A 26,941-nucleotide genomic window follows, 5' to 3' on the forward strand; every position below is an offset into this window, starting at 1 on the left:
CTGCCGTCATGTCATTGAATTGTTTTGTATTCTGATCCTCATCGCTACAAAATGGCATCTAAACAAACAGCAAAATGCGCCGCTGTTTCTCTTGCTACACAAAGTTAGAAGTTGCTCGAGCTCCTGAAAAAAACCTGAATCAGACACAAGTTGCCGAGCAGTTTAGTGTTTCCCGTTCTGGTGAGTTGCTTCACCATTCTGTTAAATAATCTGCATGTCTTGTATATTGCTGCTGCATTTTGTAACGTGTGTGTAGCGGTGCTGTGTTTATTTAGTTTGACAGTTAGTTTACTAACGTTAAGTTAACCCTAAGTAACACCCATTATTTCCTCTGCCATTGTGATAGACTGAAACACACCCGTCAGCTAATTTCATAGTACATGGCGATTAAGCTTTTTGACCATGTTGTTTTGCTTTAGTTTTATTAACGTTAGTTTGTCTGTTACTTTATTATTATAGTTTATTAACATACACTTGCCTATTGTTTTGCTTTTACTTATTCAGTTGATTTCATATGTTGATGCACATGCGTCATGACACATAATACATTTATTTATTTATTGATTCATATTGTGTCTAACTCTGTCTTAGAGAACACTTCGGCTATAAGAACACTTTGCTTGCTTCCCGAGATGTGTTCTCTTAGCCGGAGACGACTGTGTATATATAATATATATATGTGTGTGTGTGTGTGTATATATATATATATATATAATATATAAAACCTCGACTCAAGGCATTGAAAATGAAAGTTTCTGGCTCTGACAGAAATGAGATCATTAGCTTTTAATAGGTGGGCGGGATTCTGTTCTTGGAGTATTAAACCAAGCCCAGGTTACACTCCCAGTTCATGTCAGGGTCTGTTCCTTGGTATCAGTAGGCCTAGATTTTGGCCTATGTACAGGTATCTTGGAATAGGTTTAATTCTAGGTCCAGAGCTCTCTGTTTTACAGTTTAAATAATCGTTTGTGACAACAGATTTGAGTGGGATACAGATCTTGGTTTGCTGTGAGGTTGATCAAAGGACAGGGAGTGTATACCGAGGGGTTGGACAACAAATGAAAACACCTGCGCAGGTGAGCAGTCGGGATGACTAACTCACCATGACAAGGCTGCATTGCAAGGGGCTTCTGTTTAAAACATTGTGGATTCCTCAGTGTTTAGTGCTGGCGTTGGAACAGCCAGTACAGTCATGGATACTGAAGCCCTGCTGAAGATGCCTCTGTTTAGTCCTTTGTCTGTGTGTGGACAGTATGCTAAAGGGGCAGCCCACTGTAAACACACGAGTATATGGTACACATGTCAGGCTCCAGCCTATCTCCTGTTCTGAATGCATTTTCTCTTTTGTTTATTTGAGATATATCACTTTTTTTAAAAGGACCAAAAAAGTTTGTAAAAAATGTAACTCTCTCTTGCTCAGCTACCCCTTAAAAACATGTCTGCAAGTTGTCTTGAGTGTTGAAGGTGAGGTTAGGGCTACTGCTAGGGTTACTTGAAAGGAAAGGACTGTTCTTATAGAATATTTGTAATAAAATTGTCCTACCCCCCCAAAAAAAAAAAAAAAAAAAACAAACAGTTCTTAATGTTTACTGAATATGGCTCTAAATCAAGTAGATAACTGTTTTTGCTATAAAGTACAGTAACTGCTTGTAGTCTCCTAAATGGTTATTCAGTGATTAAATGTGACATAGGGATGATATGGTGATAAGCTTAGCTGTATAAAACCCTGTCTCCCCTGGTGTGCCATGCAGTGGCCTGAAACCTAGTCTCTTGAAACCGTTCCAAGCCACAAATGGCTTTGTGTTCAGCCTAACAGACTCTGTATACACGCACCCCCTCATTAAAGTTTTGAGTCCATCAGTAATGATCATTTTATTTTATTACACATGCAAAATAACCCGTCAGGACCAACACATTCATTGTGATTATTATTGTATTGAGATCTCATATTGTAACTTCATTGTGTCATCACACTCGTACTGGTAGTTCATTTATATTAAGTAAATATACCAACACTTGTAAAGCAGAAACACTGTGAAACCAAGATGCCACAGATTAGCTGGTCCCCACTGTCTGCTTAGTGACACGTTAACCGCGCCGCTGGTTTTGTTTTCCAGCTGTTCTGGACAGCGTGGAGCGCCTCACTGCAGAGGAGATGGACGAGCGGCGGCAGCAGAACATGGCGTACGAGTACCTGTGCCACCTGGAGGAGGCCAAGCGGTAAGGAGTGGCAGGGGAGGGCCGAGGAACACTGGCCAAGAGGCGGGTGAGGTGTCACAGTGTCTTACACCGGGAGCCCTGGGTTTCAAATTAGCTTTGGGAAAAAAAGAAATGGACAGTCTACAGAACAATACCATCTTTGCAAATAGGTCCGAATGTGACAAAAAAAAAGCATATGAAACAAATGGGACCAGAAGTACTACAGCTGAGGGAAGCCTAAACACAGAGAGGCTGCAGATGTCGTTTGTGTAAGCCAGATCATGTGGCTGACTGGTTGCAATGGGAAAGTGAAAGTAACTCGCGGAAAAGACTAAAATACTGGCAGAACTTGACAAACCTCACGAACCTCAGATTGTCTGAGCATCATTAAAATACAATTTGTACTGCTTTGTGTTCTTCAAGTATAGTAAGCAGCTGAAGTTAAGCAGCCTGTGGAATGTTTCCAGGGTTGCCTAGCCGACCAGCAGATTCAGTTTAACTCCACACGTTTCCACAGTGTAGGGGCAGGGTGAAACCGCTGGATGCAATCTTCAAAGGCCTTGCTGGCCACTTGAATATGATTTCCTCATTCCATTTCATTGCCATTCACTTATACCGGTCTATGGCAGAGCCTGATCGAGCAAGGAACCTGAATATGGAAATGCAGTTCCCTGTAAGGGAAGTTATTGTCTAGGATTGTATTACGAATGCTGGTCTGTTATTATAATTGCCCTATCATTTTCCAACATTGTTTTTTTCTGCCTTCCCTTTGCTAGGAGATCTTTTATTCTTGGTAATGGTTGGAGCTTGAAAACTTTAGCGAGTCTGTGACACTTAGCAGCCAAGTGGAACACTTTGCCCTTTAACGCTCCAGATGAGCAACTTGTGTGTAACCAGTCACAGATTCACACTGACTTCCATCTGAAGCAGAGTTACCCAACAGCTTGCAAGAGACTTTCTGATCTTCTGTAAACTTGAAGTACTTCTGGGAGTTTCTGCTGCTGTCGCTTTTGATCCAAACTCACAACCATCTGTGATGAATCCACCTGGGCAACAGCCAAGTAATGGCAGACCTGTAACCAGTCTGCTTTGTTGAAGTCGATTGAATGCATTTTAAATGACGTGATGATTAAGTTATGGTCAGGTTGCGGGGAGCCCGTGTGTACGAAGATGAACAGTAGAGTTGATGTAGTGCAGTGGAACCCAGGAATGGAAGAGTGGAGTCAATGGAATTAAAGAGTCATGATTTAAACATCAAAAATAGGACCGACTGTGTCACTTTGCAATACATTTCAAGAGGATAATACTAAAGATACTCACAGGCATTGATTTAAGATGTTGGTTTTAGTGAGCCCTTCTTTTTTTCAAACAAGGGCCGTATGTATTAGATCTGCTGCAGTTTAGATCAGTTATATGGACCTCAATGTGTGAGAGATAGCAGGAAGGGTCTTTTTGCACAATTCTCTCTCTCTCTCTCTCTCTCTCTCTCTCTCTCTCTCTCTCTCTCTTTCTTTCTTTCTCTCTCTCTCTCTCTCTCTCTCTCTCTCCTGCTCTTGTGGGTTCAGACACACACTGGAGGAAGGAGAGAGTGCAACAGGAAGTGAGTCAGTCCCTGCAGTCCTCGGCAACACACTCTGTTACTGTAGAAACCTTTTAGTTGCCGTGGAGATGGGTTCCTGTGTGACACGTTGGTGATTGGGGGGGGGGGGGGTTGACAGACGTTACTGCTTTTGTTTTCCGCGGCTCTTGAATTTTCATTTCGACTTGCACAACTTCACAGCAATTATAAAAGCAATTTCAAAATCTTTTAAAAAAAGACCGTGTCTCAAGTAAGTGTATTTAATGAGCAATGAATCATAAATTCCATGTCTGCCAAAAATGTTAAATTAGTGCTTGTTTAGTCTCTTGTTTTAGGTCTGGGACTTTCGTTTTACCCTCATTTCCTTTAATGAATGATCCCTTAATTACTGCATCTTGTTTAAAAGCACTGATTGGCTTTTGATTATTTTACAGTAGCAATGAAAGTAAAAGCTAATGTTTTTTTATTCTTGCACATCAGATTCTGCATCCGTTAATGTAAAAATGACATTTGGAAGTACTGTAAAAGGTGCCCCACCTGTTTTCTTCCAGCCTTCAGGAGGAGGATTATGATATAGTCATCCTTCTTGCTTGTATAAATTGCATTGCTGGTAGACAAGTTTAAACACTTACAATTTTGTCTTAATCTGGCCTCTTGTGGAATTAATTACATGGCACTGTAGTAGTCTGAATTCAGCTGCTGATTTCTGACTGTATTTCTAAGCATTGCTGCATTGCATTTTGGTCTTTTGAAGTGACTGGAGAGTGCAGAACCATCGCCGATGAATTTGCTCATTTTATCAGATTTAAAGTGACACCAGGTAGATCTATCTCGGATTGAAAGCCTCCGGTGGTTGCATTTTGTAAGGTGCTTCCACAGTTCATTCCACAGAAAAAAGCATTTGGGGTCATTTGCGTGTTTCACAAAGTTGACCTGGACCGGTGTGAGAAATCACTAGCGGCCCTGGGCTGGAGAGCTTTTCATGTGGTCAGTAGGCTTTGAATCCATCCTTATGCCCACTCATGCTTCACTGACTCACTGTACTGTGACCTAGAGTCAGCTGACCTCCTTGTGCTTCAGTCCCACCTCAGTCAAAACAACAAGCTTCCCACACATGGAAACATTACTCAGCAGCAAGAAGGCAGTGTTGTGTGCAGAATACAGCCAGCAGGTTTGTTATTCCAAAGCACCCTTCAGACCCTGACCTTCTGTACACTTCAAGCACCCTGCTCCTGTACGCAGTGTTTTCAATTGGGTGAGCTCTTTAAAGGATACGTATGTGTGCCACCCTTGTGATGTAGAGTGGTGATGTAATGCTGCACCTTCAGTGCATCGAGTCTCATTCCTGTTCTATCTCCATGAACACGCAACATGAATGTGCTTGTTTTATTAATTGTGCTGCTTTTTCTTTCATACTGTAGCTCCCCTGTCTGTTTCCTGCTGACAGTGCCTGTGATGCAGGTCAGTAGTAGCCAGTCATATCAAATATAGACAAAGAATCTGTTTCAGCTCAAAAGTAGATCATTCGGTGCTCTATGGTTTACCATTACACACACTCTTGTGGAAAATGGTAAAAGCTAAAGTGGCCCCGTCATTTTAGGACTGATTTTACGTGTGACCGATTCTCTAACCCACCTCATGGTTTCAGGGTTAGTTCAGTTGTTTTCACCACTGACCTTCCTGCTCTGTCAAGTGTCAGCAGGACAAGCCAGGAATGTTTCATCCACTATCACTGAGTCCTGACCGCCCAGCCTGCAGGGCACGGCTCAAACTCACCAGTGGAGTAAGTGGACTCATGCAAGGCCTGAAGTTTCTCAGCTCTAACCACTAGACCACACTGCCTCCTGTTCCCCCAGCTCTAAGCACTAGACCACACTGCCTCCTGTTCCACCAGCTCTAACCACTAGACCACACTGCCTCTCAGTTCTCAACACTTTGGTATACTGTAGTATTGCATTGGTTAGTTGGGTATAGTTCGTCTTCTGCGTTAGTGAACATAGTGTATTGTGATGTCACAGTACCCTAATCAGTCTTGATGGTTTGGAGTGTGACGTCACAGGTGTGAACATGGCATCTCCCTGTATTGTACTTTGCTGCAGCTGTTTCTGTGAAGTGCATTATGAGAGATGTCTCAGTCAGTAGAGAGGAGCTGCAGGAGTCTCTGTAGTATCAAAATGTTTAATGTGTGCTTATTCCAGGGCTCCATAATGAGAGAGAGTGGTGAGTGTTACATTAACAATCCTCTCTGTGTGGTCTTGCACTGAACATGGTCAGAGCTGGAGTGGAGAAAGAGAGAGAACGATTACAGCTAAAGAGAAGGATCGCTTATCAAATACTGTACTAATAACACAGTTAGTTTCCTCTAACCACCTCCCTCCCCCGTCCCATAGATCACTCGGATAACAAGCCTGCGTCACACATCTTCACTATGATGCCAGTTGTGTTGAGGGCAAAAAGGAGATAGGATTAGTGGGGGGTGTTTTTTGTAGTTGGTCTGTAATGGAATTCAGATTTAGAACTAAAACGAGTTTCCTTATGTGGCTACAATATTTATGCCTCTTTGTGAAAACCCCATGAAAGAATGTTAACCTTAAATATACTGTCAACAATGCTAATACCATGCAAAATACAGGCTAAACTTAATCACACACCACTGCTATTGTGCAAATGTATTAGCTAAGCTAATTGATGACTTGGCGCACAGTCTAAGACAATAGCAATAGGGAAGGAGTTCACATGACATTTGTAAACCACAAGTCATAAGATTGGATTAATGTCCAATACTGTAGTGGTGTTCTAGAGCAGTATTTGTGCTTTTATTTAAGTTAGCACGGAGAAGCGGTTGATTAATAAAGCTGCACAGGGAAACCAGTTTGTTTCAGGTGTTTTATTTCAGATGCAGTGCCCATTCTGTTGAAGGCAGGACAACAGCTCAATTGTATTGAATTGCAATACAGAAATAGATTTATTCTAGAGCCTAACACGTTTGTTTGTTTAGTTGTCCCCATAGAGGACCTGCTTTGCATTTGTTTACTTTGATAGATTTTGGCAGGGCTAATACTGACGCAGTTGCTGTAGTAGTGGAAAGTGGAGATGGGAAGTTTGATAGGAGGGTACTTTTTAACCACAGGAGAGTGTAACCAGAGCTTTTTATAGACATCATTTTCCCCAAAATAACTCAAAATGACATGCAGCAAACTTCTAGGCAGCTAAAGGAGCCATACAAAGCGGTGTTGAGGAGCTCTGTGAACCCCAGCAGAGAGTGGCTCAAGATTCAACTGCTGGAGAATCCTTCTGTAGGGCTTTGGATGTTTGACTTGGAATTGTTAAACACACAGAGCGAAAAACAAAAGTCAATTCGGAAACAGAAAGGAAACAAGAAAATGTGAATTCTTCTAAATTAGGCATGCCTGCGGTGTGTTTGGTACAGTCCTTGGGATAAGAGCCTGTCTGCCTGCACTATTAATGCAGTTAAAACATTAGTGATCTGAACTACCAACAAAGTAGTGCCAGGCAGCAGTTTCCTTTGAACTGAACTAGAGCTGCAGACACCAATACGCTCAGGCTGTAGAATCTCAGAGCAGTCATCTGTGCTTTACTAAAATGCTTCAGGAATTTAATTGAATTTGCAGGGCTGCAATGCTATCAGAGTATTGTGTCTATGAAGGAGGGAGAGGGTGCATTCCCTGCGTTCCTTTAGCCAGGGCGACCTGTCTTGAATGTGCTCATTTCCCTGGATTAGACTGTTCAAACTGGCTGCTGGATGCATCGGCTATTGATTTCCATAGATTTTCATGAGCCACAGTTAGACTGCGCTGCTACTCTGATCTCTCTCCACACCTGATCAGGGAGGTCTGCTCTCTTCACAGTATCCCTTATCTCTCCCCTCAGGGCCTGCGAATGAGATTTCTGTTTGAACTGGGAGACATTTCAGAAATTCCTGCTCACATAGCTTGCTGTAGAGCTCTCTTTAAAGTTCCTATTCTTCACAGGGTCTGTCCCTTTTCAGGGTTGGGTGGGGTTTGTGAGTTGAAAACTCAGTAATGGTCATGTGAGAAATTTAAGTATACGCTAGGATTTAGAAATGTAACTTTACTGAGCCAGCAATTTATTTTCCATGGAAAACAGTTGTGTGAAGTGATTCAGCAAATATGCCACTCTAAAGTCTGAACCAAACAAATGCATTAAAAGCTACCAGCTTCTCAAAGTAAGCCAATAAGCTCAATGTATTGCTGTAAGAAGCCATTTAAACAGCATTTGGGTAAACCTGCTTGTTTTCAAAAAGGCCTTTACCCTGTACTGGTATCGTTCATGTTTACAAAGCAGACAGGACCTCAGGTATAATATCTGAAGATCTCTCTTCAGCACAGCGCCCCCACATGCCATTCTGCGGTGCTGCCTCCCACGCAGCAGTTTGAGAAGCTAGTGTACAAACCAAACAGCACCACGTCCACACTGTGCCTGGGTCTCCACGGTGAGGGAGACGCTGTGGCGCAGAGAGGAGGGGCCAGTTCACAGGAAGCAGAGTACGTGACGTCGTTATCAGAGAGGAAGTGGTTCTTTCTGTGAGGCTACAGACATCTGCTGAGGGAAGCTAAAAAAAAAAAACGAAAAAAACTTGTCGAGTGGTTCTCAAAGATATTCCTAAAGATCCATGGCAGTGCTGTTATGAAACTCAATATTCATTATGAAAATACCTTTCTTTCCGGTACAAAAATGTGAACGCTCACAAGCTCTGTGAGTTTATCTTATACACACACAGACTGTAGTCATTGGAATGAGATATTTTACAATGGGATTTCAAAGCAAGCCCTGCCAAAGAGGTATTCCAGTAATAAAGAATATTCTAGTGAAAAGAGCAGATGTGGAGCACATGGACCTGATCTAGAAGCTTGATTTAAGCTTCCTTTTGTGTTCTCTTGCAATTCTAAAACACTTTCATCTGTGTAATTAAGTACATGTCTGTACCTGCAGTTAATGATGCACAGGTAAATCCTCATCTAAATCAAGCTGAACATTAAGGGGTTTGAATTAACACGACTGACTGAATCTGTTCTCAAGGCACTCTTGTTCTTCAACTCCTGGCCTGTCTGTATTGTGAAAGAATAGACACTTAAGCTGTGGTATCTTAACTCTGAGGTGTGAAACTGTCAAGTTTGTCTGGTACCAGGATGTTCAAATTCAGAATGAATGAATGAATGAATGACTAAATCAATTCTCGCTCAAATGGCATAATTAATACAAGAAACATCCCTGATGAAAAGTCCAGGGTTCCAGTCAAGATTCCAGGCAGAACTTGTTTTAAGCTTGTCAGTGGGGCTATTGGTACTGGTAGATATTGGTCATTCTAATTCAGGTGCATGTTTCTACATGCAAATTTCCCTGTACAATACTTACCAACAGTATTTGAACTCCCTATTGAATTGAGAATGGAATTGAGTGTCTCTTTATTTCTTCCTGAAGAGACAGTGATTCCCCAATACACTCAGACAGCCTCCTTCCTATTGGAGTGACCCTCCACCTCTCCTCTCCAGACCCTGTATCCTGTGAGAGAGAAAGGGAGGAAGCCCTTAAGAACATGAAGTGGACTAGACGCATACTGTGACAGTGAAACTGCAGTGACTGTGTGGCTGTAACTCTGTGCTCTGTTGTGTGTGAATAACACGTGCACACTCCTCAAAAACTGTTTTGGGGGAATTAGCTATAGTTTCCTTTTGTTTTTTAGTTCCAGCTGGGGGGGTGGTAAAATAACACTTGATCTTCACCAAACTTAACTGAAGCATTTTTATATGTGACTAAGAAGTTTCTTCAGTTGTGTATAGCTCTAAAGCTTCCTGGAAGCACTGCAGTATAGTATTTGTGTAAGTCTGGGGTGGGGTTGGTAGCTGCCTGATACAGTTTATCAGCCGTGTGTTTTCCAGTAGGGGTGGAGACAGTGAAAGCTATCTCTCCATTGTTGGAGTGATGTGATTAGTCTACGCTGGGAGCTGTGTGTAAATGAGCTGTCGGGGGATGTGTGACTCACCACGCTGCTCTGGTCAGACTGGCTTTTCAGGATTTCCACCTGGCTCAGGTGGAAAACATATCTCTACTGCAGAAAGCAGAGAGACCTTCTGATTTCCAGACACTCCTGTAAGATTATGCTGCAGTCCAAAGCGCGCTCCGAAAGGAGAAACAAATGTTTAACGTTTTCATGTAAAAAGGCTCCAACATACAAGTTCTGTCTTGCTGGTTTTGTAGAAACAACAGAGTCAATCTTGTGCGCATTAAAAAAACGATCGAGAATGTAATTGCAATGTAAAAAGCCATTCATTATTACAGATGGATGACAGACTGGAGTGAACGTGCAAAACCCTTTTAAACTCTACACTGACTTTAAACAAACTACCCTGAACTGTGATCGGGTTTGGAAATAGGACTCCCTTTTACATAGCAGTTGGATCCATTCCTGGTTTCACACCTGAGATTGTTACCTATACACTCAAGCTGGTAGTAAAACCTGGAATGGGTAAAACTGCTATGCAATCTCTCTCTCTCCCTCTCCCTGCAGGTGGATGGAGGCCTGCCTGGATGAGGAGTTGCCCCCCACCACAGAGCTGGAAGAGGGGCTGCGAAACGGAGTCTACTTGGCCAAGTTGGGCAACTTCTTCTCTCCGCGCGTCGTGTCCCTTAAGAAGATCTACGACCGCGAGCAGACCCGATACAAGGTGAGGGGGAACGGGATAGAGAGAGGAGATACAGTACACGTTGAGAGCAGTGAGGGAAAAGAGTGTGGAAGGAAGAGAGGGATTATCCTAGCTGGAGTACGGTAGGGGTTTGAGAAAAGAGGATTGGAAGACAGTGATGGAAAGTGGAGAGGAGGTACCTGGATAGTTTGTCTGTAAGTATGTTAAAGAATGTGATGCAGAGAAATAAACTCAAATGAAGGTGTTCATGGATATTATTGTGAAAGTAAGTATATATATATAAACTAATAAGTATATCCTTGTTTTGTGTTTCAGGCCACAGGACTCCATTTCAGACACACAGACAACGTGATCCAGTGGTTGAACGCCATGAACGATATCGGCCTGCCAAAGGTGACTGTGCACAGGGGCTGGAGGGCTGGAGGGCTGAGGGGTCGGGTTATATTTGATCCTTTTTTGGGTTGATTCTTGAATGCCGCTGCTGATCTCACTTGGTGTCAAGTAGAACCTGCCATGTCCCGAGGTCACAGTACTGTTCCCCAGTAGCAGGGCTGGGGTTGTGTGACTTGCTGTCACGTGCTTGTCCCATCAGAAAGCTGATCCGCCAAACCTGACTCATGCAACAGAAAGCATTTGACCCTGGAGGCACATCATAACAGACTCCTTTCTATTCCTGCAGATTTTCTATCCAGAGACGACAGATATCTACGACAGAAAGAACATGCCTCGCAGCATCTACTGCATCCACGCGCTCAGGTACCTGCCTGCCCTTTAGTGATCCCCCCCCATTGGGGAGCAGGGGTGTAGCCCCAAGGCCACGTGATGGTATGCCCCTCAATACATGGGACGGTACTTTTTGAAGTGAATTAAAAATGGATGATCTTTTGTTAAAAGAAAAAACTTGAATAAGACAGAAAGCTAGAACGATCATATATTCATACCAGCTATAAATCACCCAAGAGCCACTCTGTGAAATGAGTTGCTGTGCAGTGCGTTTTAGTCTTGCACTATGATCCTTGCCTCTATTATAGATATGTCAGGTATAGAAAGTATAATGATTCAAATAATGAATCAATACAACCCTGTTTAAGTGTACAGACTGGTGTGGGCAGCTTGAACAAACATGGAAGAAGTCATCCAGTGACCTCACATCCTGTGTTAAATCTCGCTTTAAGTCAAGTGGAAAAAAAGTAAGCTAAAGAATGGGCTCTCATCTTGCCCTGACTGAATGAAGCCAGCTAGTACAGTCAGGGTTGGGTAGACAGGAGCTATTTGGCCACTCGTGAATCATTCATTGCCCTATTAGTTATTTATCCCAATTCAATGGGGCAGTTAAACTCCCATCTACTTTATATTGGGTTCCTTAATTGGAAATGTGTGAGTCCCAACACAGAACTAAGTTGGAATTACTCCTAACATTAACAGTGGCAGTATTAGATGGTAAATTCTATCCAGCTGCACTGAATAGAATTACAATGTAGGAAAATAGTGATGCCATAAAGTAGCTAATTAGTAACGTGACTGGACTGCCGTTCCAGTGTAGATTAAAGGGGTGCAGTAAACTGTGATTATGCTGTAGGATATGCTTGTAGTTGTACGCTTTAACTGCAGTCAATGTGCTTCCACAGCAGGGAAAGTAGCTGCAGTTCAAAGTATATTCTCCAGTAATCCAGATAATGTAAACCACAGTTAAGAAACAGCTAAACGTTTTCTCATCTGCTGTATGCTGGCAGCAAATCAAGTGTCATGAATCAAACCGATCCGCGTGATGTATTCCATTGTGCCAGACAGTATGCTCCATTATGGCAGGCCAGTGTTGCTTACCAGCGAGCTGAAGACGGAGAAAAGGAAATACTTAACAGGTGTGGAAGGGTCCCAGCTGTGTGGGATAAAGAGCTTGGTAGAGCAGGGAGGAAATGACTAAGGAGACAGCACTCTTCCACTCAGGGGTATACTCAGGGAAACGAGAAACTGTGTGTGCCCCAGTTTCCTTATGTATACAGAGTAGGGGTGTGCTGTTACTCGCTGCTCGGACTCCGAATTTCTTTTTTCAGCAGGTGTTCAATAAATTGATTCATTAACGTGTGGATTTCAAAGCAAGAACGGTCCTTCCCTCAGTTTCCGATTGAGTATTGATCGATGGCAGTTCAGTTCTGCATTGAGTGTTTTAAAAGCCGATTGGAAGATAATGTTCCCCTCATCCAGGGCGCTGACATTTTTTACATATACCAAATTGATGTCAGTGTAATCAGTCATGTGGTTTGAGGGGCAGTCCCATTACACATTGCTTTGTATAACCCTAATATGTGTTATTTCAAACCTGCTATGTTAGTGCCATTTCTACTAAAGACTGCCTTGCATGCACAATCAAGCTTCTTTTGATCAGGAGAGGATGAGCCACAAACCATCCAAAGTTCTCCCTGTTTCTTTAGCTGCGGTCTCGAGTCGGTGTGCACGATGCTCAGATTTTACCTGTCACAATGACCCAGAAGTAGTAGTATGTATGTTAAAGGTGGATGTGGCTTTCTTGTGCTCCCAGTTTAACCCCAGTCTGTCGCTCTCCCCTCCCAGTTTGTACCTGTTCAAGCTGGGATTGGCCCCTCAGATCCAGGACCTGTATGGGAAGGTGGATTTCACAGGTGAGACCTTTCAAAGTGCAGGGCAGCTTTCCAGCCTGTGTGCTCTATAGAAAACAAATAGTAACATCGATACACATGGGCATATCAATAGGATACCTCTTAGACTTCTATGTGGGTTTGCAGGGTCTGAAGTCCCTGCTGGTTGGAATTTGTTCTGCAGCAGCACTGGCTGGGTTAACTGCAGTATGAGCTCAGCCCCAGCTATGTGAAACGCATTAGTGATTGTGTGAGCGTTTCCTGTAATTTGTGCTGCTCTGAAACTAACTCCCTGCCCTCTCGGCTTGCCAAGCTCTGGGAAGGGGAGCAGTTTATCACGGCATGGCAGGAATAAGCAAAACCACCCTCCAGTCTGGCCAAAAACAACATGGCAGGATCATAACGTCCAATAGAGGTGCATTGGCAGCAGCAGTGCCTACCTGCTAGTGTGCCTTAACCCTGCCCAGCAGGACCCAGCCTCCAGTTTGAGATGTCCTCATCTGTGGTCTGGATTAAAAGCAAATTATGGTGGTGCCATTACCCTTTTAAAGTATAGCCATAAACTTTCATTTAATTCGGGGCTATTGCTGCATGGCCATGTACAACCACCATGGAGACATCATGTAAGTATATTGTCGCAAGAACCTGTCATTTCACTAAATACCCAGTGAATACATCTGCCGTTTTAACAACATCCAGTAATTCAATATTTAACAAACAGTAGTTGAATGTTCTTCATTATTTGATTGACTTCCTCCCTCTCCCCTGTCTCCCGGTCACAGAGGAGGAGATCAACAACATGAAGAGCGAATTAGAGAAGTACGGAATCCAGATGCCCGCCTTCAGCAAGATTGGCGGCATCCTGGCCAATGAGCTTTCAGTGGACGAAGCGGCATGTGAGTGTGATGTCTTTTTAACAGCGGTGAATACCAGAGGAGCCCCCGATATACTCTCCTGTCAATATAAGTTGTAAAACAGGGAGCGAGACAGGGGGCTTCCATTCATTAGTACATTGAGGCATTCCAGATTTTAAAAATTCTGTATCATTGATTGGTGATTATTACAATTCGTTAATGTGTTTGTTCTTAAAGGGAAAGAATCAACATTCCAACAAAACAATACAGAGCAAATTTGTACTCCAGACTTGAATTAACACCTTATTTTTGACCCTTAGTTTAAATGGTCTAAATGAAGCTCCTAGTAAAAGCTGCTCTGTTTGAGAGTCTCTGTGGTAGGTGGTTCATTCCCTCCAGCTCACTCTTCTTCCTGCTCTCTGTCACCCCCAGTGCATGCCGCGGTGATTGCGATTAACGATGCCATCGATCACGGGGAGCCGGGGGGCACCATGGCAGCCATGCGCAACCCCAACGCCATGCTGGTGAACCTGGACGAGGGCTCCAGCCAGCGCTACCAGCACACCCTGCAGCAAGCCAAGCAGGACAAGGTGGCCAACGCCAGGAAACGGGTAACTACTCTACCGATCATCGGCCCTTAATCACTGAACACAATATGAACAGAGGGTCTGTCTGGGTAGCCTGGGTTTCTTAATTATGGTAAATGCACTGTATTGCAATGAAACATGTTGTGAAAATGCTGTGCAAGTTCGGTGATCTTTGCAATGGGCACTTAAGGGATTTTCTGGTGTTCCAGATAACGGGAGAGAATTCCCAAGAGGAACGAGACGTCTATGAGGAGTTGCTGACCCAGGCTGAGATCCAGGGCAATGTCAACAAAGTGAACTGTGAGTCAGCGAGCCGCTCTAGGGGGTGTAGAGTCACTGAACTCCCTGTCCTCGCTCTCCTTCTCCCCTTCTGCTTTGTGTTTTTGTTATCAGTTGTACTCCTGTTTTCTACCTCTTAGTGTTTCACCTCACCCCTGTAAACTACTTCGTCAAGCCTCTTTCTGCTCCTTCTTTCCTCCTCTTATTCTCACTATTCAGTGATTGTCAAGTTAACTTTTTTTTTTTTTTTGGCATAACCTCGAAATAAGTATAACGAAAGCTGTTTAATATAATAAAGTTTACAAAATAAAAAACAAATGGAAAAATATTCGGTTTACAATAACTCCTCTCTCTCTCCCCTCCCCACTTCCCCTCCTCTCCCTCCGCACAGTGCTGAACTCTCTGGAGATGGTGGACCGTGCCCTGCGTGGAGGTGACGAGGCTGCTCTCTATGATGCTCTGCGCTCGCAGGCTCTGGGGCTCCGCAGGCTGCAGCCAGACAACAAGGACTGGTACCTGAAGCAGCTGAGCACCGACCACGAGGCCAAGGAGCAGGTAGGGGGCACTCATCCTACAGCACTGAGGGTGGATTGGGCAGCGGTTGCATTTCATTCATTGGTGGGCTTTGTGCACAATCATCTCTCTCTCTCTCTCTCTCGCTCTCTCGCACTCTCTAGAATTTCCCAGGGGAGTTGCTGCAGAAGGAGGAGCTGCAGAACGGGGTGGATCTCGCCACTGACAACGCCGACCGCTACCAGAAAAGTAACGTCCATTTCATCTCAGTATCCCTGCCATCCCTCTGTGAAGCTACACCCCTCTCAGTCTCTGTTAAACTCTCTTGGGAGGTCACAACATTGCAGGATTTCTCAAGAAACAGGAAAACCAGAGGCCCACAAACAGTAGATTGAGCAGTAGAGAAAAATGAAGCATTGGAAGACTTTTCCAAACAACTGTCAAAACATTTTACTTTTCCTCCACTTTGAACTCCCCTGTCTGCTCCCCCCCCCTGCTTAGCAGTTATGTATGGCTGGCCCCTCACAGCCCCTCTCTCTCTCTCTCTCTCCCTCCCTCCTCAGTGCTGCGGGCGGTGGATCGGATCAACACTGCGATCCGCGGGGGGGTTGCGGAGGAGACAGTGTCAGAGCTGATGAACCCTGAGGCTCAGCTCCCCCAGGTCTACCCCTCCGCTTCAGACCTGTACCAGCGAGAGCTTTCCACCCTGCAGCAGCAGAGCCCGGAGGTCAGCTTCCTTACAGCACAGACGCCAGCGCTTCTGTAAACACTGCCCACACTGCTACAGAGATGCAGTACACAGGGCAAGACTGGATACAACATGAACATGTGTTGTAATGTTCCCTATGATTCTTAAACGTGTTTAGAAATTAATTCATCATTCCTCATGGTGCCTCCTTAAAACCAAAACTATGCTGTGAAAGTCCAGACTGTACTGTGATTTGCATCCCTAGTGTTTAAAGTTTTGGATGATCAGCTTCATTCAAACTCACAAAATACACAACACATCATCTGTACACCTACACCACAGAGTATCAGCTGATCACCAAACAGAAAGAGCATGAAATGCCTCTGTATTCACAGATGAGCAGTATCTACACTTTAGACCTAAACAATTGCAACAATTTGTGTTTAAGCCCTGCCTCTTGGCCACAGGCTTGTGACTGTGCTTCTGATTGGCTGTGCAGGGCTCCCTGACGCACCCCGAGCTGCTGGTTGCTGTGGAGATGCTGTCCTCAGTGGCGCTAATTAACCGGGCGCTGGACACTGGGGACGGACAGGCAGTGTGGAAGCAGCTGGAGAGCTCAGTGACTGGGCTGAGCAACGTGGAGGACGAGAACGCACAGAGGTGAGGGATCGCGGGGGCAAGTACTGGGGCTGGCGGTAGAAGGGTGGCTTTAGGGGATTATGCAGTGTGATCTATATTGATCCCCACATTTTTTTGATTTTGCCTGCACCGTCATCATATATTTTGAACTTTTAAAGTACTGGGTTTCCCACGTAATTTGAGACTATTGCTTATTGCTTTGCTCAAACTTAAGGGATGCTATTCCCTGACTCCTCACGACAGCAGTAATAAGCACATTGTTTTTTGGATTTGTGACGTGATGCTTATCAGGTCTGTTCCTTGTCGCTTCTCTGCTCTGACGCTGTGTTATTTTAACCCTGTGTTGCCCGCAGGTACATCGATGATCTGACCCGGTTGAAGGCAGCGGCACGGGCCGAGGGGAATCCCTTCCTCACCTGGAACGACATCCAGGCCTGTGTGGACCAGGTGAACGGCACTGTGCAGGAGGAGCATGAGAGTGAGTGCAGGGGGCAGGGGGCAGGGGGCAGGGGGCAGGGGCAGGGGCAGGGGCAGGGGCAGGGGCAGGGGCAGGGAGGATTCTCTCTGATTATGAACACGGCCACTGTGAGGAATGATCGTATTGTACAGGAGATTTTATTAGACACTGGGATACTCTTGAACAGGGGCTGAGATGAGATCCTACTGGGCAGGGAACACAGAAACTGGTGGGAATGATTCCATTGGATAGGGAATGTGATCCTGTTGATCCTATTTGACAGGAAGGCTCGGAAGAGAGGGGGCTGTAGGAGAGGTCCTGTGAGCCAGGGGATCACCCTGTTGCTGAAGGAGTGGGACTTCTGTTGCAGTATTTGACTCTCTCTCCCTGTCTCTCTCCTCCTCTCAGGGATCATTGCCATTGGACTTATTAACGAGGCTTTGGATCATGGCAATGCTCAGACCACTCTGGCAGCACTGCAGCACCCAGCCGCCAAGCTGTCCGAGGTGCGCCCTCCGGTGGCACAGCACTACCACGACACGCTGGTGCGGGCGCGCAGGGAGAAGGCACAGGTACGGACCCGAGATTACTGCCTAGCTTCAGTGGCTTGGTTTCTGTAGTAACAACAAATTGCACTTTTACAGGTGGCACACAAACAGCTGTACTCACTCATTGCTGAACCTTTATCAGACTCTGTCCCGGTGGTATACTGTCTTGACATGTCCTGGCCTCTTCATTAGGCACCTCAGGGTTGTAATTTAGGAAAATTGAGTTGTAAGTGGGTCCCAGATTTGTCCAGACTTGCACGGCCTTGGAAAACCTCACCCATATAGTAGCAGATACACTTTCTTCTGGACAAAATGCATCTCTTTGATTGGCAAGTTTTTTTAATTCGAGACTTTTTTGTTTTTATTTCATATTTTCCAAATTAGTTGATCTGAAACCCAGCTTCGCTAAGCTAGTGAATACACAAAGGAGGTCAATGTTCCTAAAAAAAAAAAAGTGAAAACTGGTTCATGCTAAGCACAGGGAATCAAAGAGCATTGATTCGTTCAGAAGAGGAATAGCGGGCTTTCTTGAGAGAAAGGACACTGGCTTGTTGAGACTAATGGCTTTTTAGCGGTTCCTGATATCTGTGTTCTAAATGTAGTGCTGGGCTAAAGGAATCAAAAAGGGGAACAAAAGCAATGATGCTTCCTATTAACTGTGTTATTGTAGCATAAGAACAAATATATATGATTTAGGAAATCTAATACAGTAAATAGCTGAAGTGACAGCAAATTGAACCTAATGAATACTGAATCCTCCCTTCAGAGTAGTGTTAGTCTGTCCCGTGATAGCAGATTGTGATAAATGCTGCATTTAAAAAGACCCCACTGATTAATATATTCCTAACTTCAGATTCTCAAAGTCGTGCGTGCGCATTTATAAACATGGATAAAGAATGGAGAATTCCCCGGCATAAGCGTTAGTTCTTGTATACACAGGGATCATGCAGTTAACCTGCCCCCTGATGTCTGCCCCAGTGCACTGCTCTGACTGCAGCTGAGCTCTGCAGTGGTTTTTCATGTGCTGGAAGCTGTGAATGTTCGGGCTGATTCAGAGTGTTGCTGTTTCTTCGTTATCAAAGTCCAAACATAATAACAGTAATTTGGGAATTGGGTGGCTGATCTGTGCCAAGAGCATTTCCTCACGATGACGAGCTCCCTAAAAACCAGCGGTCCCGCCTCCCTGGTGACACATGACCGGTCTGAGAGGGGAGTGATTTACAGGTCTGGCTCCCTAAACGTTTCCTTATATGGAGACGCTCCCAGCTTCCAAAACTGCAGCTGGCCATGGCATCCCCAGGGGTTTAAACACAATGACGGGGCAAAAAATGCCCTCCTGACAAACAATCGCCACGATAACTCTGATTGTATTAGAGGTAGAAATTGGAAGGGTGACTCGCACCAGTGTGCGCTGGCAAATGATCATGCGAGTGGGCTACTGGAAAAAGACCATTTTGTGCATTTGCACGGTTGCTGTATTTAATTCAGTTCAGTTAGGAATGACAATGCTGGTGAAGTTTGTTTTATATATAACCTTATTTGTTTTAAGTCAGACTTTTTTAAACTCGCACTTCACAAACCACAAGGCTGCGCACCTGCATTATGAGCAGCGCTAGCAATGTGTTTCCTTGTATATATTAGGTTAGCTTGACTAACGTCATTCACTTACCTTGGAAACTACCAGCACTGGGACTAAATACCACAAAGAGAGACTTGGTTAATCAGATGTAGGATGTCCTATCATGTACCCAGGAGCAGCCCGGGTGTTGGATCTTCACTGAGCTACCACCACTACCTCTTACAGCACAGATACTGCTGACCCGGCTCCTGAGGGCTGACCTGGCCTGTGAATAAACACATTAGCACACAGGAAGAGGCTACACTGGAGGCTGCTGGGACTCTGTAGACTGCAGCTCTGAGCAAGCACAGAAACGAATGGACTTCTCTTTTTACAAGACAGGAAGTGGGTTAGCGAGGAAATGATTGGAACACAAAGTATGGCAATGAAGTGCAAGCAGCTGAGCGAGAGAGAGAGAGAGAGAGCGAGAGAGAGCGCGAGAGAGAGAGAGAGAGCGCGAGAGAGAGAGAGAGCCAGGGAAAGAAAGAAAGAAGACAGGGAAATAAGAGAGGGACAAGAATAGGTTCAATGATCTTCTTGCTATAATTTAACTACTGTACAGTTAAGCTAAAACCAGTTCTGTATAGTATTTAAAAGGCACGTAATCATGTTATATTCAGGGAGGATAGTGCATAATGCCCCCCTCCCCTGACTTTCATTAAAAAATGAAAGGGAAGTCCATAAAGAATTGCACAGTTTTCTAGCCATGTAGCCTCTGTGGGTCTCAGTGCCTGGGGAATACCCCACAGGATTAGGGGAAATGCTTACAAAGTATCTCCAAATGAATAATATTTTCATATGCAGTCAACTATTAATCAATACTTTGCGCAACTCTGAGAGGAAAGTAGTATGTTGCAATTATAGTTTAGGGGTAGAGAGACACAGCCTTCATTTTCTCTCTTCATTGTTTCTAATTCAAAGCTGTTTCTCCTCTCTCTGTCTCTGTCTCTCTGTCTCTGTCTCTCTCTCTCTGCCTCTCTGCCCTGCCCATTCCCTTAATTAGAATGAAGTTGTGAAACGGCTCAAAATATGCACATATCAACTAAAAATAAAATATAATGTAGAACTCTGTGGCGCCACACCCACTCGCTCACTTCCTCAATTCAGATCAGAAATCAGACTCAAATCTACTTATACTTTTGAGATGTTTCTTCTGCTCATCCCCCCCCCCCGCTACCCCCTGCTGACTAGTTACTCCTGAAACCGTTCAGATCGCTTTACTGTAAACAGACCAGCCTACATTCAAGAAAACCAAGGGCATTCTTGAGGTTGACCACTAATGAAGTAGTATCACTTGGAACAGTCAGAACTGAGTAGTTATTAGAGTGTGTGTGTGTGTGTGTGTGTGTGTGTGTGAGTGAGTGTGTGCGTGTGCCTAGAAAAGGGAAGCTAAGTAATGCACAGTTCAGTGCATGTTTACACACGCTAAATAAAATAATCACTCAATTATAAGCAATGATTACCAATTACTGGGGATTGGTTTTCATTTACTTAGAGTATTCACTTTGTTCACCAAGAATTGCTTAATACAATTATCCAGAGATTGATTAGAATTACTACTGATAATTATTAATTACCTGTGGTTACTATGAATTCCTAGAATCAGTTTAAGTAAGCATATGATTTTTTTTTTACTTAAAGTAGTTTCAAGTATCTTTCTTGTAGAAGCCAACTTTAAATACATCTCTGACTAACTAATGCAAGCTGCCCTGACTGTTAGCTGTCACCAGTGTAGATACAGTAAATCAATGTATACATATAAATTCCACGCCCGTTGAATAAATATGTGTGTCTGCAGCCCTGTGTATTTCTGTCTGTCTCTCTCGGTCTCTCTCTCTCTCTCTCTCTCTCTCTTTCTCTCTTTCTCTCTCTCTCTCTCGGCGGGGTAGGGGCTGCACAAAGAGAGCTCTGTGTCCTCGTCCAATCAGAGGATAGTGTGTCTCATTCCGGAAACTGAGGCAACTGTTTTCTGGCACTGACAGCTCAGAGGAGCCATCTGGTGTAAGCACTTGCCCCTGCATGGGACTCGCTGTTTAACTGCTTCTAGACTGTTGCAGGTATTGTTCTTTATGTGGCAATACACCATACAGGAACTTTTATTGTGCTGCTTAAATTCCATGCTCCAAAACTGACACACACTGGTGCTTTTGAGTGAAGGTGGAGGACGGAGGGACTAACGGGATTAGGGGGTCTCTCTGCAGTGGGATAGGGGGTCTCTGTAATGGGATTAGGGGGCCTCTCTGTAATGGGATTAGGGGGTCTCTCTGTAATGGGATTAGGGGGTCTCTCTGTAATGGGATTGGAGGGTCTCTCTAATAGGTTTAGGGGTCTCTGTAATGGGATTAGGGGGGGTTTCTGTAATGGGATTAGGGGGTCTCTCTAATAGGTTTAGGGGTCTCTGTAATGGGATTAGGGGGTCTTTCTGTAATGGGATTAGGGGGTCTCTCTAATAGGTATAGGGGTCTCTGTAATGGGATTAGGGGGTCTTTCTGTAATGGGATTAGGGGGTCTCTCTAATAGGTTTAGGGGTCTTTCTGTAATAGGTTTAGGGGGTCTCTCTGTAATGGGATTAGGGGGTCTCTCTGTAATGGGATTAGTCATGCCTTGCAGACACTGAAGGAAAGAGAGAGACATCAATAGCACATCATGCTCTTGCATTCACTCACAGAAAGATCAGAACTCTCAAAGTGAATCGGCCAGACACCTATCTCTCCAAATTGATCCACTTCGTACCACAGGACTTTTTTCTGTTAGGGTTGATTGGGTAGGCAGGAGGCTGTGTGGTCCAGTGGTTAAAGAAAAGGGCTTGTAACCAGGAGGTCCCGGTTCAAATCCCACCTCAGCCACTGACTCACTGTGTGACCCTGAGCAAGTCACTTAACCTCCTTGTGCTCTGTCTTTCAGGTGAGACGTAATTGTAAGTGACTCTGCAGCTGATGCATAGTTCACACACCCTAGTCTCTGTAAGTCGCCCTGGATAAAGGCGTCTGCTAAATAAACAAATAATAATAATAATAATAATAGGTTGCTAGTGCTGTTGGACTCCGCTGTTGAATTCTGCTACAGAAACATGTCTCTGTAATCCAAACAAAAGCCTGTTCAATCTAATGTGTTGGTCCCTGAGATTCTGATTCATTGTTCCATCCCTTTTTTATGTGGCTCCAATTGAACCAGCGCTGCAAAATTAGACATTCCGGAACAATCAACTTCAGGCAAAAAAGGAAGCCAACGCAGGGGGTCATCTGATTACATGATGATTCATTAGAAAGGATCTGGTGGCTGATATTATGTAAGGGTCATAATTGTCCATATTGTAATGGGAAAATGCAAATAGTGTGAATGGAATAATACAATTAAAACGGTATAAAACAAGCAGAAAAAAGTAGGGTGCAGGGAGGAAGCAGCAGAGTAGTTTCTGGCTACTTTAATGCTTCTAAAAGGATTGTATTCCTCTGTGAAAGATTTCATTTGCATAACAGTTGTGATGGCTCAGAATATGAGAAATCTGTGTGTGTTTGAGTCAGTCCTGCTAGACAGCTGTGTGATGTGTGTAAGAACAGAGCCCCCGTGAAGGAAGCAGCAGGGCCTGTCTCTAGCAATGCATCTCCATTAACACATCGCTCAGGCTGAGTCACCAGAACCACTGGAGGGTGGTGAGCAGTGCTGGGACAGCTCAGTGAAGTCACGGGTCACAGCGACTGCCAAGCAGATACAAAGTAGAGACACTGAAAAGGTGAAAGAGCTGTGGAGCAGAAAGGTGTTGGAGTCGAGCTCTCTAACCTTCTTTCCAAACCTCTAAGAGAATGAATTCATTCATAAAGTTTACTGTGAACAGCATAGAATAGTACTGAAATTCACAAATAAATACATGTTCCCTCGTGAAAGCACGCGTCAGAACATCTGTCTAAGTTTCTTTCTAGATGTTTTGTATTCATGAATTCATTTTAAATACATTATAAATCAAAATGTATACATGTACATACTAACTTTGTGCATGAGAATGACTCTTGTATTGGATTGCTCTAAGGGAATTTCTAGCTTGGCGTAGCTGGCATCTAGCAGTGTGGTAATGACAACTGGACTCTCAATACAATTCTGATATAAAGTAAACTATGATGCCTCCCCAGGACACACAGGACGACTCTGCGGTGCTCTGGCTGGATGAGATCCAGGACGGTGTGTGCAGTTCTAACAAGGAGACGGAGGACTCGCAGCAGTGTAAGAGCCAGCCCTGCCCTTCATTAACCCTGTCTCATAACGAATCATTGACAGGTTCAGCCCCTCTCCCCTCACTCTCAATCAGAGCGCTGTAGTGAAGCGGAGTGTCTCCCTCTCTCTCTCTTAGTCTCTCTGGGGATCCTGGGGATCAATGAGGCGGTGGAACGCGGTGACACGGCTCAGACCCTCGCTGCCCTGCGCTCCCCCGACGTGGGGCTGTACGGAGTGACCCCCGAGTGTGACCAGGCGTACCAGGCAGACCTCGCCGTACTCAAGAAGAGCAAGCAGGACGAGGGTGAGCAGACAGAGAGAGCTCAGAATACAGACACGCATGCACACACAGCTAAATACACACACACACCCCTAAATACACATGCACACACACACACACACACAAATGTACAGACTTGTTTGTTTATAGTGTTTGCATTGATATATATTGTAGATTTACTGTTGTACTCCAGAAGGACATGGATCACCACAATAATGAAAGTTCTGTAAAGTCAGTACTCCTGTGTTAAAATGGTTTACCAGTATGTTTCGAAATATATGTTTAAACATTTTGTCAGGTTTTAGACCCATAAGCATAATAAACAAGCCTGCACCCGTACACGCACACACACACACACACACACACTACTTTGATTTTTGAACACTTGCTTGTCTGTTAGGTTTCAGAGATTTTTAATAAATCTTCTAGGAATAAACCCTTTCATTCCTATTGCTTTGTTAGATGGTTTATTTTTAGGACCATCCATGAGCTTCACGGGCTAGACTAACAAAAAACAATGTAAAAACAAATAGCTACAAACTGACTAGTTTATTTGTGCTTTGGTAACTATCGGGTGTGTTTTCCCTTTCTTAAACAAGTCTCATGCTACTGACCAGTATGAAGCCTGTAATAATAAGTAATAGAAATCTCCCCCCCAGGTGACAATGGCAGTGACTGGGTGAAGCACTGGGTGAAGGGAGGGTATGATTACTACTTCAACATCCGGACCAGGGAGGGGAGCTGGGAGGAGCCGGCCAACTTCATCGAGAACAACACGCAGCTGGGCCGGGAGGACATCCAGGTAAGACTGCACAGAGAGGGGCTGTTTGAATGTTTCAATCCAGCTTTCCCTTCACACTGCTGAGGCTTCATCGAGCTCACCTCTCCCCTGCTCGCCTCCACTAGGCAACCATCTCTGGAGTGACGTCTGCCTACAACCGGGAGCAGCTGTGGCTGGCCAATGAGAACCTGATCACTGAGCTGCAGGCGCGCTGCCGAGGATACCTGGTGAGGAACGGGCAGACAGAACGCCTCAACTACCTGAAGAGACAGGGCCCGGCCATCACCAGCATCCAGGTAAACTACTGCACAGGGATACTGTCACCTGGGTACAGGTAAACTACTGCACAGGGACACTGTCACCTGGGTACAGGTAAACTACTGCACAGGGATACTGTCACCTGGGTACAGGTAAACTACTGCACAGGGACACTGTCACCTGGGTACAGGTAAACTACTGCACATGGATACTGTCACCTGGGTACAGGTAAACTACTGCACAGGGACACTGTCACCTGGGTACAGGTAAACTACTGAACAGGGATACTGTCACCTGGGTACAGGTAAACTACTGCACAGGGATGTAAGTACACACACCACTAAAGTATCACATTACTTTACTTTATAATGCTAATCTTCTCCTCCACTACCTCAAGAAGCAAGGTCCACAGTACATACCCGCTGCTTAACTACCCCCTGTACAGCTGTAACACATTCCTCTATCACATGTAAATATACGAAACACACCCCAGCTCATGCCCTGATGTGTCTCTGTCGCCCCCTGCAGTCTCATTGGAGAGGCTACAAGCAGAGGAAGAATTACCTGGAGAGGAAGCAATACCTAAAAGACCACACCGAGGAAGTCACCAAGGTAACTGTCACACAGGAGGGGGGGGGGGGTTGTCTGCTGATTTTGCAGTGTGCTTGGTGTACAGCATGGTCTTTTGTGTGTTTTCGTTCCAGAGGTGGATATTAGCAGTTTAAGCCAATCCAGTTTTTATTGTGAGTGCTGTCAGTCCCATGCATGCGGTTCTAAGGTGATTATGGTAAAAGCAGCTGGTGTGCACTGTATGTGCCTCTGGCTGAGTCAGTGCTGTGCTCACTGTGTGTCTCTCTCTCTCGCTCTCTCTCTCGCTCTCTCTCTCTCTCTCGCTCTCGCTCTCGCCTCTCAGATCCAGTCCAAGGTGAGGATGCACCAGGCCAGGAAGAGATACCAGGACCGGCTCAAGTACTTCCGTGACCACGTGAGTCTGAACTACAAAACTGATAAGCACAACACACCATTGCAGATGTGCAAAACAAATTCTACTAGCAGGGAATGTACCAGCTGGGCAGAATCTCTGCTTTTAGAATCTCAGCTTTCTCACAAAAATGTATGGTAATTGTGTTGCCTTTTAATAGTGTAGTAAATCATAGTGGAAAGAAGGTTTGACAAGGATGGTAAGATACAGACGGGTGTGGTAAAGCATATTAAAAACAAACTCCCTTTGCTGTGTGTTCTGTCTTGCAGATTGATGATATAGTAAAAATCCAGGCGTTTATCCGGGCCAACAAGGCCAGAGATGATTACAAGACACTGAGTGAGTATCTTTGTCTGTCTCCCTCCCTCGTTATCTTTCTCTCCTCGCTCTGTCTTATTTATGTTCTCCTCTAAACTGCTTCTGGCTACACCACCAGGAGTCCCCGCTGTTCATTCCAATCTCTCGACAGTGACGTTGGGAAGCGTTGCTTTGTTGTAAACCCTTCTTCTCATGCCCGCTCCCCCTCAGTAAACGCTGCGGATCCCCCCATGGCGGTGGTGCGGAAGTTCGTCCACCTGCTTGACCAGAGTGACCAGGACTTCCAGGAGGAGCTGGAGCTGATGCGCCTGCGCGAGGAGGTCGTGACCCAAATCCGCTCCAATCAGCAGCTAGAGAACGACCTCAACCTCATGGACATCAAGATTGGCCTGCTGGTCAAGAACAAGATCACCCTGCAGGTAACCCAGTCCAACCAGAGAGTGGATGCCACTCCATACAGTGGTTTGTTGACCATTATTTCCTTGTTCTTAGGGAGAACTTACTGCAGCATTGAGATAGATGACACTGCTGAGCACTCCTAGTCTCTCTGACCCCCCTCTTGTGGTGATAGTCAGTAGTGCAGCCCTGCCCACTGTGTGTGTCTCTCTCTGTCTGTGCAGGAGGTGGTGTCTCACAGTAAGAAGCTGACCAAGAAGAACAAGGGGCAGCTCTCCGACATGATGATGATGAACAAGCAAGGCGGACTGAAGGCGCTGAGCAAGGCGAAGCGAGAAAAACTTGAGGCCTACCAGTTCCTCTTCTACCTGCTACAGGTAACACTGCACTGTCTCTTAATACACCATCAGATTCGGACATGGAATATGTGCACTGGAAAGCAATGCAGCTTTAAA

The 26,941-nt window shown here is 44.8% G+C and overlaps 1 protein-coding gene and 1 long non-coding RNA gene across 3 annotated transcripts in view; one reads left to right on the top strand and one right to left on the bottom strand.

Annotated features, from left to right (window-relative positions):
- LOC117427590 (ras GTPase-activating-like protein IQGAP1) overlaps positions 1 to 26,941 on the top strand; it is a 42,630-nt gene that overhangs the window by 5,472 nt on the left and 10,217 nt on the right. For both annotated transcript variants that reach the window (XM_058995296.1, XM_058995295.1), the window contains exons 3-25: positions 2,118 to 2,220; positions 10,329 to 10,485; positions 10,780 to 10,857; positions 11,144 to 11,220; positions 13,036 to 13,103; positions 13,862 to 13,975; positions 14,366 to 14,544; positions 14,730 to 14,820; positions 15,191 to 15,354; positions 15,477 to 15,561; positions 15,876 to 16,039; positions 16,500 to 16,660; positions 16,993 to 17,117; positions 17,505 to 17,668; positions 23,390 to 23,480; positions 23,608 to 23,775; positions 24,411 to 24,553; positions 24,658 to 24,828; positions 25,319 to 25,402; positions 25,704 to 25,775; positions 26,042 to 26,111; positions 26,301 to 26,509; positions 26,711 to 26,863. In XM_058995296.1, the coding sequence (XP_058851279.1) occupies positions 2,118 to 2,220; positions 10,329 to 10,485; positions 10,780 to 10,857; positions 11,144 to 11,220; positions 13,036 to 13,103; positions 13,862 to 13,975; positions 14,366 to 14,544; positions 14,730 to 14,820; positions 15,191 to 15,354; positions 15,477 to 15,561; positions 15,876 to 16,039; positions 16,500 to 16,660; positions 16,993 to 17,117; positions 17,505 to 17,668; positions 23,390 to 23,480; positions 23,608 to 23,775; positions 24,411 to 24,553; positions 24,658 to 24,828; positions 25,319 to 25,402; positions 25,704 to 25,775; positions 26,042 to 26,111; positions 26,301 to 26,509; positions 26,711 to 26,863 (2,891 nt within the window). The remainder of the gene's footprint in view (positions 1 to 2,117; positions 2,221 to 10,328; positions 10,486 to 10,779; positions 10,858 to 11,143; positions 11,221 to 13,035; positions 13,104 to 13,861; positions 13,976 to 14,365; positions 14,545 to 14,729; positions 14,821 to 15,190; positions 15,355 to 15,476; positions 15,562 to 15,875; positions 16,040 to 16,499; positions 16,661 to 16,992; positions 17,118 to 17,504; positions 17,669 to 23,389; positions 23,481 to 23,607; positions 23,776 to 24,410; positions 24,554 to 24,657; positions 24,829 to 25,318; positions 25,403 to 25,703; positions 25,776 to 26,041; positions 26,112 to 26,300; positions 26,510 to 26,710; positions 26,864 to 26,941) is intronic.
- LOC131699151 (uncharacterized) lies at positions 6,560 to 13,451 on the bottom strand. Its single transcript, XR_009308059.1, has 3 exons — positions 12,937 to 13,451; positions 9,176 to 9,322; positions 6,560 to 8,372 (listed from the first exon to the last, which is right to left on the bottom strand). It is a non-coding gene; the product is annotated as an uncharacterized LOC131699151 (long non-coding RNA).

This window comes from Acipenser ruthenus, chromosome 21 (genome assembly GCF_902713425.1).
Source record: "Acipenser ruthenus chromosome 21, fAciRut3.2 maternal haplotype, whole genome shotgun sequence".
NCBI lineage: Eukaryota > Metazoa > Chordata > Actinopteri > Acipenseriformes > Acipenseridae > Acipenser > Acipenser ruthenus.